The sequence below is a fragment of the Asterias rubens genome, chromosome 11 (assembly GCF_902459465.1).
Source record: "Asterias rubens chromosome 11, eAstRub1.3, whole genome shotgun sequence".
NCBI lineage: Eukaryota > Metazoa > Echinodermata > Asteroidea > Forcipulatida > Asteriidae > Asterias > Asterias rubens.
In genome coordinates, this window is record NC_047072.1 from 14474263 (window position 1) to 14488886 (window position 14624).

Consider the following 14624-nt stretch of genomic DNA (forward strand, 5'->3'; position numbering starts at 1 on the left):
ACAAAGCTCACAGTGCAGTCAGTTTTCTTGGACAATGACACGCACCAATCCATTGATTAGTATTCAAAAGAAGTATCTTGAAAGTTTAAAATTCTAGTTTAACATTAAAGGAACACGTTGCCTTGGATCGGACGAGTTGGTCTATAAAGAGCGCTTGTAACCGTTTTTTAATAAAATGCATATGGTTGGAAAGATGTTTTAAAAGTAGAATATAATGATCCACACAAGTTTGCTTCGAAGTTGCGTGGTTTTCCTTTTACTGTGCGAACTAACACGTCGGTCATTTATGGGAGTCAAAAAATTGACTCCCATAAATGGCCGACCGTGTTAGTCACCGAGGTAAAAGGAAAACCACGCATTATGAGGCATATTTGTGTTGATCATTGTATTTTACTTTTAAAACATCTTTCCAACCATATGCATTTTATATCAAACGGTTACAAACGCTTTTCAAAGACCAACTCGACCGATCCAAGGCAACGTGTTCCTTTAATGGTAGGCATTTTGATGAGGTTATTTAGAGACATAAAGCAGTGCTGGCGCTAAGTACATTATTACAGATGAGCTCTGGTTGTACCCTCGTTGATAACTTCTCCTGCAGGGTATCAGGTAACAAATTGGTAACCGAACTAGCAGTCACAGTGGTTGTTCTAGTGAGGCAAAAGTGGTGCTCATGTGCCTTTGATGCTTGGGGTATTAGTTGCTGGCTTAGTCAATGACAGCTAGGGTGTTAATGAAATCAAAAATGGGAGGAAGAAAAAGAAACACTGGGTTAGTCTCATTTTTAGTTTGTATGATATCAAAAAAAGAAAGACACAATAGCCAATTCTATTAACGACAGACCTGTACACAAATTATCACATGCATGATAGGATCAGTCAAAGGAGGTCATGACCCAGGTCATGTGTAGGTCATAGCCTTTGACCTGGGTCAGCTTGAACTCCAAGTTAAAAAAATGTACAAGTAACTAAAAGAAGCTACATCAAGGATCATTAGTAGTAATTGTGCCAACAAAGTGTTCCCGTAAACGTTGATGAAACTGTGGGGTCTTTGTGCTGCCTAGGTAGATTGGATATTCAATACATTTTCATCAAGTTTACAAGGTTTGGAGTTAGTTTACACTTGATGAAAACGTATGGAAACACGCAAACTACCAGTGCCAAATTTAACATCATGTCTGTTCAAAGATATGTGGAATTTATAAAACTCTTAATTTGATTGTTGAAACATTGGTCCATTATCCATGGATACATTATTTGATTGGCTGCCACAGAGAACTTGTGTGCGGATTAGACCGATTGTGAAAATGAAATTGTGTTTTGTTAGGGAAGTACATGTATTGATAGAGGGTGTTAAGTATGACACCAGCACAAAGGCCTGACACAGGTTGTCAAACTATGACAGCTACAAATTAACATTTGCTACAGCGGTAATGAAAAAATGAAAAGCTCTGCAAATCAAGATATCTGGTTAGGCCAGGAAAAAAACATTAACTGACAGGTGGCTGTATTCCGCATAACCATACTTCTTAATACATTTCACTGCAATTGGCTAAGAGCAATCACCTGACTGAATTAATTTCCTCTCATTGGTTATTAGAAAGAAAAAAAATCACTTTATTGAAATTGTTATTGCAGCTAAAAAATTACCACTCAAAACTTGTGACAAAAAAATACGATCAAAATCAATGGACTTTCCTGAAAAACACCTTGGGCAGTTAAAAAAATATTTCTTCTCAAGACTGCAGCATAAATAACCAAAATCTGGCTACTAAATGTACATAAGAGATAGTTAAGAACCACTTCTACTCCAAAAAGTAGGTACACTGCGTGTTAAAATGATGATCAAGAGAAGAGAAATCAAAAAACAAACTTCAACAAGAGTGGTTTAAGAAAGGGTCATGCTGAGAAAGGGGTTATGAAATTGACGCCATTGGATGGTTTTTCTTTCCTTTCCTTTTAATTTGCATCTGACCGGTAAAAAGCGGCAAAAACAAAAAGCGGGCAGGCCATGCTGTAAAAAAAGAAGCAAGACTTGAGAGAGCAGGGGATACTTATAGACAACAAGTTGAATGTCTGCACCCCTGTGCATTGATGAGTAGTAGTAATGTAGTATATGGAGCAACATACACAACCAAGAACAAACACATACCTATATGATTTGTACACAAGTGACCCTATAGACTCTATGTCATTTTGTGAACACCTACGAGTTTCATGCAAGACTAGCATTCTGAAGCACCAGGCAAAAGCACATGGCTTCAAAATGGCTGATGGATGCTAAGCCATAACCAAGCTGTAGTTACAAGAGGTTCTTAAGCTTCTGGTAGAATCTGTATACAATAACAAGTTTCCTGTAATACTACTTCATCTGTTTTTCCCCTCCCTGTAACCTTTTTGAAGGTGTTGATAATTTGGATGCACTGTCTCATATCTATTGTGCCTCCCCGCTAACTCATGAAAACAGAAGCTGGTGAAAAATAGTGCTAGTGAAAACAGACAAAGTCCAAGTAACAAACCAGCTCAATGATTTCCTAACCCGAAGAAGAAAAAAAAAAAACTTCCTATTCTTTGAAAAAGCATTTTACGTTTTTTGAAGATAAAATACTTATAGACACAAAGTACCATAATTGAATGGCTATCGATTGTGTATAACTGATTCCGTGAATTTAGTTGTGTACACAAAAATGATGAACTGACTACGAATGATGAAACCATCTTGGTTGTGTATGTGCACAATTGACAGGCAACAAGGTGCAACAGATCACGTTGTGTTAGTTCACTGTACACTGAATTGATGAAGTTAGTTTGAATTTGCGTTTTTCTTCCCTTAAATGAAAATTGAGTCAAATTAAAGGTGTCCCATACGCATGTATGATGGTTTCAAAATCTACAATGTCAACTGATCAAAGGAAGAAGTCAGTACCTTGACGGATCTTCTTTTTTTTATTTTGCAAAAGTTGCTATGAACTTTGAGTGACAAAAAATTTTCACATAAATTTTAAAAGATGCTGCCAAAACCGTTTTTTTCCTTCTTTTTCATATGATATTTTGAAACCATTCTAGATGTGATATGCGACTTACATCCAAAGCCCAATTCTATTAAAACATAAAAAGGCAGGGTGGACCCCTCCAAATCAAAAGTTAAGATGACATTTGATTGTTGTTATCGCTAAAATCCAAACTGTATACATTTAGGTTCTTCCTTTCGGAAAAGGGTCCAGGGTGGTTAAAAGAAGACATATATAACCGATGTCTTTTTGTGTTGATTTTATCTGGGCTGGAAATGTACACATGCATAGAACCATCGTCATTGATTTTAAATTAATAAGATTGATATTAATAATCAAGATACAGATCATTCCTTATTAGGTATGTGAGTATTAGTCAACCTCGCCCCCAGGGGCAAGCAAGCGTGTTCCATGTCCCCCCCTGGGCATGAGGTTGAATGATTAGTGGAGGGAGCTCTTTGAACAGCAGGAGCCAAATTACCGTCAATCCACCGTCTTGTCACGTCATTGCAGGAGGAAGGATGGTGCTCAAGATGATACGTGCACTCATATCCCAGGGTTGGCGTTGCAAGTTTGGCAAAAACAATCAACGTTAGACAAATACACTTTGTGATGCTTTACATACTAACAATCTCATACTGTGAATTATCGAAAAAGTTAACCACAAATACTTTCTTTTCCAGAATTTGCTTAGGTACTCCGTAACTGTAGCGATGAGTTTCAAGCGAATAAATTATACCCTCCAAGATATTCAATGTGCACATATTCAACAAAAGTCTCTTGCCTGAATAAATACCAAACTTTCAGGTGAAACGATGTTAGAGTTCATGATCACTTGAGATGATATCAGTTATTGATACAAGATTGTAAATTTGTACAGCATCACAGTTGGTTAAATTAATAAACAGTTTGATACGTTACAAACTACTGTTTAAAGGAACGGTACAATATTGTAATAATTTTATTTTAGTAGTGTAAGCACCTAATAGTATGTACCGTTCATTGGTTAGTTTGATCATTTATATTAAATACCTTGCCTTTAACATTTATTTGCACAACAATTAAATCTACAGCATTTCTTGTTAAAGTGAGGGTTTTGTAGCAAAAGTTAATACAGCAACATGTTAAGATTAAACTTAGTGGTTAATCTACCAGCTACATAAATTGCAAATAGTTCACCAGATTGAAAATGGAATCAACCGTAAAACAGTGTGAAGTATTAGTGAGGAATAGTCTACTTGGTTAAAAGGAGGGGTGAACATCTCCAAATTGTCAATGTAATTTCAATAAACCATAGGACGAATTTTCCATTTTCTGTTTGTTTTTGTTTCTTTTTATTGAACACCGTTTCATTTTACATACGGACGTATAATGAATAATATCGATAAAATAATAAGTTAACCCTCACTTGTAACAGTCTCTCGTTCACTTCTTACTAATTAAACATTTCATTGGCTTGAAACTGTTCCAACATGGACATTGCCCTGGTCCCAATTTCATTTGCTTGAAATAGTTAGTCTGTTGGCAGTTTAAATGCTGGTACCCTGTATGTTTCACATTTGGAGTAAGCTCTGTGCTCAGTAAAACATTTTTATAAAACAACTATTGGAGTCTTCTACGTTCCATTAAGTAAAATGCTGAAATTGATGATCAACGTTTGAACAGTTTCAACAAAATCCATAGATATATATGCTACGTGCATCTACCCCTTACCAAAAAGTACTACCAAATCACTATCGTAAAAACCAATACACATTCTGTACAGTCTACATACCAAAAAAACAAGAGTACAGTTTCCCCATAAATACATAAAAATGTCAAAGCAAAATCGAGTACCAGGCAAACACTCACAAAAATATATAGACATTTAGCTCCCGTAACCCCATCCAGTAACTTTTTTTTTTATTTATTTTTTTATTTTTAAAAGAAAATATATATATTCTTAACTGAATGGGGTTGTATGAGCTTCATTTTTAACTTTCCCATTGCAGTCCCCATACAATATCATAAATATACAAATACAAAAAATATAATACTTTTCGGTAAAAAGCAAAAACAAAGCTGTTGATCTTACTATCAGAATTACACACCCTGTCCACTTCAGCTAAAGATTTCACACAGGCATCTTTTGTGGCCTTAAGTGACAAATCATTATGCAATAACACTATCAACAGAAACACTGTCTTATTAAAATGGCACAAACTGTGGTGTTTTAATTTTCCAGATAGTAACTTTGGGCTTTTGACATGGATATGACCGAGAGTTGTTTTGATGAGTTGCATATGACAACAAAACCTCACTGAAAAACAACTATCATGTCAATTAGTGTAGATAAAAAAGGTCAAAGCAATATCACTCAACTTGGACTTGTATGGAAGAAAGGGAAACTGCAAAAATATTTTGACAGATTTTCAAATGAGTTTGTCCAATCTAAGGCTTGTTTATGTGTAACTAATTCTGTCTTCGGCCTGTATAACGTCGCAAAAATTCATAAAAAACTAGCATTCAACAGGAAAATGCAGCCACAAATCATAATTAAAAAATAAAGGGGAAGAAGACAATGCTCAAAATAATCGTCATTAAGAGTACAAACAGTAAGGACAGTACAATTAAAAAAAGTCTTAACAATTCTACAAAAATACACTTTATATAAAGTGGCACCGTTGGGTAAAAAGTTGCATATATAATTGTTTACACATGGTCGTAAATAGTGTTATATTCCAAACACAAAGTACAATAAGGCGTTGATATTTACATGTACAAGAAACAGTACTGGTGGGAACATCATTAACCATCCATTGACCAACTATGTACCTCTCTTTGTGACAAAATCTGTTAATTTGCTATGAAGCTTTGAAAGCATTAGTTCCAACCTCTTTGATTGAAACGTCCCTGAATGCTGATGGCACCTTTGAGGCCACCATACACCATCGATCAAATATCAAAAAGAAGACTGTCAATAAGTTCAATAATGTCTTTCACTAGAATAGATCCTTCCCGCCCAATCCACCAAATAATGATAAAAGGGAACTATTGTTCTGATACCAGATCTATTGATCTGAAGAATACGAACACCAAGTCTTGCTTGCGCCATTTTGGGATGTCTGGTTCCTAGTGCTACTTTATGATAGAAATTTTTTGTGATGTATTTGTAATTAATCGCACAGCGTGCATTTTTCTTCTTAAATTTGTAGAGCATTGGAAGAAAAAACTGCATGGGATGGTAGTACAAGGGGTCAATATTTACTAAAATGATCTTCTGTTAGTTGCAATGGAAATCATTTCTGTTTTTGTTTACAATACATTGATTGATTACATTGGATACTTGGCTTGAAGTGGGCCAGGATTATGGCGTTTTTCTCCAACTCATAAGTGCATATAGAATGGTGCATAGCTTCATTAATAGTATGAAGGAAAGGGCAGTAATTTGATCGATGGTATATGTGGAGCTAAGGGGTAAGAGGCAGCCACCTTGCTTGGACCTTGTTTAGAGATCAGTTTGCATGTTTAACCTTAGCAATGAAACAAAAATAAGCAACTGGGTGTTTTTTACTCGATGCATTTGAGCTCCAATTTGTTTCAAAGGTTTCTACATGATTTATACCTTTACTGTTCCAAAGGGCAGCTTATTTACTGGGGATGTCCCACTTAAAGTGTTATCAGAAAGTCTGTTTTTATATCGCATGCATGCATCTGTTTGATACAAACAAATCCTGTGCATCTGATTTCAATCGATTAGTTTGCTGGGCATACCTTTCACTTCCTGATATGCGACATTTAGTTTTGCCCCCTCATCTTAAAAAACTAAATCTTGAGATTTGATTTATTTTTAAGTACAAAATCTTAATTTGAGATAGTTTTGTTGAGATAATGCAACTCCCCTTATAAGTGATCACCCCGGAACAGTAAAGGTCACCAAAGGATTAGTTGGGGCGCTCCTCTTGCCCCTACATTCTCGTTTTAGCTGAATAACAAATACAAAGATTGTTTTTAGCGTACAAGCTGGTCAACGGACAAGTATGTTAGAAATACTGTGAAAAATTAGGCAGTACTGTACCATGGCTTATCATGACTTTCATGACATCAGATGGTTGGATAGGGGCAGTGTTGCTCCCAAAACCATGCCTGGGAATTCTGCGTGAGAAGTCATACATTCACGAGGGAGAAAGAGAGAAAGAAAAAGAGAAAAAACCAGGGTTAGGCTCAAGGTCACCGGTGTTTTTGATTTGATGGTGTTAGAAAAAAGCTCCAACTATTATTAAATGGGGTTAATAGCATATTATTGCTCATGCTTATATATAACAAGTGTATAAACTTCTGAAGATATACACATGTAATATAGGTGCTCTGAGCCTCCTTGAAGTAAATGTGTTCTAGAAATGAAAGCAGTGGAGAAAATATGTTAGACATTTCCAGTCCCTTTCAGAGGACAAAGCCTGCATTCTCAAAAGTGTTGCTATGTCATTCATCACTTGATGAGCAACCATCTAGATCAAACAAATTTGATAAAACTCATTTATGGTTTCATTTTACAGATGATGTCTAGTGGATTTATCAGAAACATGTAACATATTTGATCCTCTTCATTCACTTGCAATGACATTGTACTGTCAAGTCAGCAATTCAGACATCATTCCATGTAGAGTCCAAATAGCTCATGGGCTGCAATGTGAAATACCCCAATCTTTTAAATATTTATTCTGCAGTCATTCCAAGGTTTTTACAACATAAATTGACTAGACACCTTTTAACAGTTGTGCACAAACTGCTCATGGAGGTTATTCTGTTTTCGAATGTGTTTTCAGGTAGGTCTATAAATTAAACTGGATGAAGTTTAAGCCAAGATTGGATGAGCGCCAAACATTCCTTGAAAGCCAGAGGCCATAAACTGCTTCTCTTAGCTAAGCTTTTTAACACTCTTGGTGATTCAATAAACCTGCCAGAGAATTGTTTGTCAACAGAATACGGACCAAACTCATTCAAATTGGTTTACCCACCAAATTTAAGACATGGTAGACATTTCATTCATTGATTGTGAAACATAAAAAGTGTAAGAATACAATCAATATACTTCAAGGGAACTAAAGGAAACATTTGTGCTGTTAATAATGCTTTTTGATAAAGTAAATTTCCAAAAAGCAAGCTTGCACTTTCCTGTTCCCCCTTCATATTTTCAGAGCCTTTTCTGAGCCCTTAGACAACAGAAACCACTTAGAATAAAAACATATATACAGCTCAAGTGAAGGGTACTTTCTGAAAGACTAACCATATGCAGTCTTTTATTCTCATCAGACCCAGCCATAGTCCAACTCTTGGTTTCGCTTTTTCTTTCTACAAAATAATCTGGAATTTGGGACAGGAATAACTAAACTAGCAAACTTTCCCTCTACAGCCACAAACATCAAGAGATTTATTATGCAGTACAAATTCTCTTTCAACAGTAAATTGAACATCAAAAGACAAGCTCTCAGTTTTGAAATAAAGCAATTAATTTGTTTCATTTAGCTGTTGGTGTTGTGTCCACCCAAAAGAGAAAGGTCAAAGTTCAAACTTGATTGCACTTATGTTTGATTTGTACAACTATGAAAACTTCTGAGGTAAATTCATCATGAAAGACACACTTTAACATGCAGGGCAAATGAACAGGGAAAAAGAAAAATTCAAAGGGGAAACCAGCAAAGGAATTTTTTTACTGACATTCCAAATAAGTTGATGGTTGAAGTTTACTTGTCCAATAAAGTGCAAAACATTTCAAATGGATTTGTTTTTTGTGTTTCTGTCAAGAGTAAACTAAAGCAAGTTTTGGATTCTATAATAATAACATCATCGATCGCCAAACATTTTAATAAAAGAACCTTTTCTTGCATTGTATGAAACACCAAATCATACCCTTAATTCTCCCAGCCCTTTATAAACTATGAAATAACTTAATGTACAAAAAAACCTATGGCCAGGCCACAATTCTACTCAAGTCTTTTATCCCAGACAATAATAAACAGCACACCAATGTAAAACTACAAATCTATCTCTTACCAAAATAATAATACACATTATAAATATAAATGTAGAGCGCCTACCAAAATTCTCCATTAATAATCATAATTCATAAAATATAAAAAGTAACATAAAACAAAAATTGCAAAGTCAGAAACAAAATAAAAATGAAGGAAACTTTTTTTCTCTTCCAGAGAAAGTTGAGGTTGAAGCACATTTTCTTTGGACGGAAGAAATAAAAATGAAATCTCACTTATGTCTGCACATTTTTAATTTTTTTTATTTTTTAGCAAGGCTGTACTTAGCCCTCCTCCCCCAATTAAAACATTTATCACTAAAAACTTGTGGATGCAAAAAGCTATGATTGGATATACTTAAAGGCAGTGGACACTATTGGTAATTACTCAAAATAATTATCATCATAAAACCTTTCTTGATTACGAGTAATGGGGAGAGGTTGATAGTATAAAACAGTATGAGAAACAGCTCCCTCTGAAGTGATGTAGTTTTTGAAAAAGAAGTAATTTTCCACGAATTTGATTTCGAGACCTCAAGTTTAGAATTTGAGGTCTCGAAATCAACCATCAGAAAGCACACAACTTCGTGTGACCAGGGTGTTTTTTTCTTTCATGATTATCTCGCAAATTCGGCGACCGATTGAGCTCAAATTTTCACAGGTTTGTTATTTTATGTATATGTTGAGATACATGAACTGTGAAGACTAGTCTTTGACAGTTACCAATAGTGTCCACTGTCTTTAAGAGGGTAAGCTTTCGCCTTCCAGTCTGGCAATGTGCTCCACCTGTAAACAGTCTCTGCATCATAAATGCTACTGACTATCTTGTAAACATACATTTGCATTCAGCTGCAAAAAGATACATGTATATATCGGTCATGAAATAAATCATCAAGCTGGGGTCAGAGCAGATGGGTTGAGAGAAAGACACAACATTGGTGTTCAGAATCAAATAATGACTTACCTGTGCAACTTTCAATTTGGGATATAGGCACGTATTGAGCATACACAAAATAAATGCTCAAAAAAGTTTCTGTATCAGCCAGTTGCTGATCGCCAATTCTACTTTGTGAACGGACTTCAGGAAAATAACTTTCATAAAACTCGGAAGCTTGATACCTTGGTATTAACCAATGTTGTATACTTCATTTCTATACAGTGGCTAATATTTCCCACTAACTTTGAATTCTTACAATCATAATTGTTGTTGGCAATCTTTTTAAAAATCAGTAAAATTGTTTTCCTCATAATCTGGATGACCCCAACTTCAGTTGAACACATGGTTTCCAATCGAGCACAGATTTCAAACATTAAAAGGTATTCTTTATTCCGATACAAATATTTCTCCTTTTTTAAATCAATAACAATAACTCAATACAGTTTAAAATACACTTGTCAATAACCAAAGTCGAATTACCCAGCTAGAAAGAATTTCTGTAAAATAACCTAGCAATTGTTCGCTTTCAAATCTAGTGTGACACAACTAAATAGATTTCTGAAAGAATTTTAAATTCACTTTTAATTGGAGTGAAAGAGGCAATGCTTTTATACAGCTTTAACATTTCAAGATTTCGGGGTAGAAAGTTTAACCAGTTTTGATCAAACACATGCATATCAAATGTTACTTGTGACTGATTTTTTTTGGACTGGTCCTATTTTTAATGTAACAAGATGAACAAATCATGCATAAATTTAAAAGTTTTTTACATTCAACTTTTAAATATTGGCAAAAATGTAGATCAAAAATTGTGAATTCCTTAATTAGATCTGGCCATTGCACACACAAAAAATTGGTGAAATTAGTAGATGAAATTGGCTGGTTTGCGTCATTGATTGCGATCATAGGAGATGTTGTTTGAAGTCTGAAATCATGTTGATTACAATGCTAAAGGGGATTAGTTCTACAATTCTTGAGGGTGATTCTGTTATTCATATGACAGTGCAATCTGAAACAAAAGGGCGATCAGCTTTTTAAAAGTTACTTGTAAGTATAAACAGACCGGATGTTAACGTTAATATTAAAGTAGGCGTTAATCTATGTACCATGATGATCAACAAACACTACTCTAGAAACCATTTTAATGTCGAAACTCTGTGCTCAGAATGAAAACATACATGTATTGCAACCATCAATAGAGGGAGGAAAAAACAGCCCCCAAAATCACCAAATAAGGCATAACAAATAAAAAGGGGTTTGAAAAAGCAAGAAATATATGCAATAAAAGAGTGAAAAGTGTGAGAAAATGGAGCTAATTACCTCTGGTATCAAGGACCCTTTGATAGGGGTGTTCCCTGATCGCTCTCCGTAATTTGGGTACAGCACCTATACAAACGTGGTCAAGCAGGTTAGCAAAAACACAAACATGCATCAGTATAGTCAATGTGGTTATTATCATTGGGGTCTCCTGAAAGTGGTTGCAGAAGTGGGATCAGAGATTTGGGTGTGAGGCTCAAAGAGTAGGTAGGAGAGAAAAGATAGAAGCGGTGATGGTGATAGGAAATTTAGACAGGGATAACATTGGGGAAACTTCTTCTCAATATTAGTTTTAAAAGCAGTATGTATTCTTTTACTGTGCAGATGTAAAACAAACGTGAACAAGGACTATTTTACCAAGACTTGAGAACTGATCTAAGGTCCTTCATAGTTATCAGCTTTGTAAAGCACCCTATCTACATTTTATTTGTTTTATGCTACAAAGGCATTTTAACTATGCTGTTTGATTATGCTCAGCAGTAGAAACGGACTGGATTGCCAAAGTGGGAAAATAGAGACGTGTCAAATGGTGGTGTCAAATTTGACGTCTTTAGCAGTCTGAACATTGATGGATGTGCCTTTTGGACTAATCCTTTATTTGATTGTTTCTCCCAAACATGTAAAGAGGTATCCATAAACCATTCCAAAGAAACCAGAAATATTTGACTTGAAGGGAAAAAAGATCGGAAAGGCACAGTAGAGAGAAAAAGAGTGATACCATAGAAAGAGAAGACATTCTCTCAGGGAAAGAGTTGGTTTTCAGAGAAGATCAACTGATATCAAGGGGGGAAAGGGTAGAGAAATATAACAACTCTGGCAATCTATGATTTTCTGATGAAAAGGAAAACAGAAATCAATAAAATATGTGGGAATATTGGGTTTGTTCAAGCTGTATATGTGGAGACATGCAAGCCTTTACTGTCAAGCCAACAAAAGAGACCTATTTGCATAATTCATGCCCAGGATGAAAACAAAAGAACAATTAAATTTCCCACAAATCATGGCACATGGAAAAAGAAAAAAAAGAACATGCTGTGAAACCAATTACAAGGAATGGTAATTTGCATTTTGTTGATTTTTTTTTTTTTTTTTTTTAATTTGACAGAAAGATCCACATATCTCCTACATACTCTCCTTTTTGCTGACATAACACTTTCATGCTTACTTGTTAAGTTTGTTGCAATTTATACTGCATAGTTGTTCCATACAAATATCAGAAAATTTCATCAAAGCTTACATGCCAAAACCTTTGCTTGCTTATAAATAAACGTGGAATCTTCATCTTAACTGAGAATCAAAATTGTATTTTGAAAGAGAATTACTATCCAAATTCAACTTTCAAAATTAATCATTTGCAGCATTTTGGTGGATGGAAAGCATTGCACCCATGTAGATTTTCAGGATGATCAGACCCTTTTATTTTTATCTCCACGTCTACTCTGTCGGTAGTGAAATATGATGATGCACAAATCTTTACTTCAAATTAGTTTGACCACATTCTTTGCAGACAGAATGTTAATGGGTATCTTTAAATGAACTGCATGAAAGTGTTATGTGACAGATAGAAGAAACACCAAAGGGAAAACCCAATAACATCGTAAATATTAGGGAATATATTGTATCATGGTCAAAGTTCGAGATCACTATGTTAGCCAGTCACTGCACACCTCTGAATACCAATAGTCACAAATCAAAATAAGAAAGATTTTCAGAAAGGCTTGTAGAAGTAGAATCAACTCTGCAGAAACCTTAACTAATTTGTTTTTTGTTGTTTTCTTCCCCGTGATGACTGGTACATTTCAAAGCAGTTTGGCCTTCACTTATTCTATCAAAAGGTTTTCTGAAACTTTATGAAAACACAGATTTGTTTCAAGAAAGTTTCTGCCATTAAGTTAAATGTTATTTTGCAATTGATTTCTAACCTCATTTAAGGTTAATTTTATAGGATAATTGTGTTTTGTTTTAAAGACTGGCATTTTTATCCGAGGACCCCCTTTTTCTGACAAAGAAAGAATAGTGCGACAAATACCTATCAGAGTATTACAGAACAATTGACTGGCTGTAGTATAGGTTATGAGAGCTTTTGTAATTAGTTGAGACGATGCAACACTTAAATGGTAGCAATTAATGTACAAAAAAAGGTCACAATTAAAAAGAGGATGTTAAAATGTTAATCAATGATTGGAGTTATTTGTCTCTGAGTTTTTCCAGTGCACCCTATCAACCCAAAAACTAGTTTGTTGTTCCTGCTGCAATGAGTTTCGCTTGAAATTGTCATTGAGAATTAGTAAAATGGTAGTGTTATTGACTTGTGCAAATGTTTGAGCTCCAATAGTTTGTCAAGCCATTGCTCTTTTTAGTTTGCGTTGGTCTCAGACAGAGTATGAGTTGTTGATTCGAAAAAACACTATTTTCAAAAATTCAATCCTTATTTTTTTAAGGATTCTTTGTGAACTTTCACCACTGATACTGATCCTGAGTTGTCTTACAACATATGTTTAGTTTGTCCTGGTTTTTTCAAAACATACAATTAGAATAATTCGAAGGTTGTCTAACTACTTGAAAATTTAGAAAATAATTTCTTCAAGGTATTTATTTATGTGTGTCATGTTTAGAAAATCATCATCATTGATATTTTTAAAAACTTTTTGGTATAATTATTCAATCTTTGGCTAGAATTGCTGTCCAAAAAAAAATGGTTTTAAAACTTGTTCATACATAACCAAGACTACTTCCAAGTAAACAGAAATAAATAATAAAAATTAAAGATATTGAAACACACCTATGTAATAATAAGTCAAATGTCAAAGAAATGGGGCTACTTTTGACCCCCAGATTGCGCCAATTTAAAAATGGTTCATAGTTACATTGTGATACCACTGTTTCTTTTTAAATAGATAAATAAAACATCCAGAAATGTACATCAGGTCTTCGGTGTGCAGGACTGTCCGTAAAAAAAAAATTCTATCAAAGTCCACATCACAAAGCATCGGTTGCGATTGATCAGATGTGTAAGCGATCAATGCACACCGATGCACGACATACCAATTGTACCCTCTGAAGGCGTAGGAGGGTAGTCCAGCATAGTTGGAGTCATGGCATAAGGGTAGTGCTCGTAGGGGGCTATCATGAAGCTAGTACCATCCGCTGAAGACACCATCGGAGGAGCCATTCCATTGGCAAGTAAAGCCTGGCCACTCGCCATCCGAGGGATGAGGGTACCAGAGGGATGAGCCAGAAGCTGGGGGTGTGTGGCAGGTGTCGGTGAGCGAAGAGGCTGAGGGATCAATGCTGCACCAGGTGGGACCATTGGGCGTGGTGAAGCTGTTCATACAAACAAGGTACAAGTG

At 35.2% G+C, this 14624-nt stretch overlaps 1 protein-coding gene across 5 annotated transcripts in view; it reads right to left on the reverse strand.

Annotated features, from left to right (window-relative positions):
- Positions 1-432: 432 nt before the first annotated feature.
- Positions 433-14624, reverse strand: part of LOC117296790 (protein quaking-like) — a 65642-nt gene continuing 51450 nt past the window's right edge. For 3 of the 5 annotated variants that reach the window (XM_033779844.1, XM_033779841.1, XM_033779846.1), the window contains 3 exons: positions 14320-14598; positions 11278-11343; positions 6486-7144 (listed from right to left, as the gene is read on the reverse strand). In XM_033779844.1, coding sequence (XP_033635735.1) covers positions 7086-7144; positions 11278-11343; positions 14320-14598 — 404 coding nt within the window. In that variant the 3' untranslated portion in view covers positions 6486-7085. Of the gene's footprint in view, positions 723-6485; positions 7145-11277; positions 11344-14319; positions 14599-14624 lie in introns of those variants that run through there. The other 2 variants (XM_033779843.1, XM_033779845.1) reach the window with 2 other exon arrangements.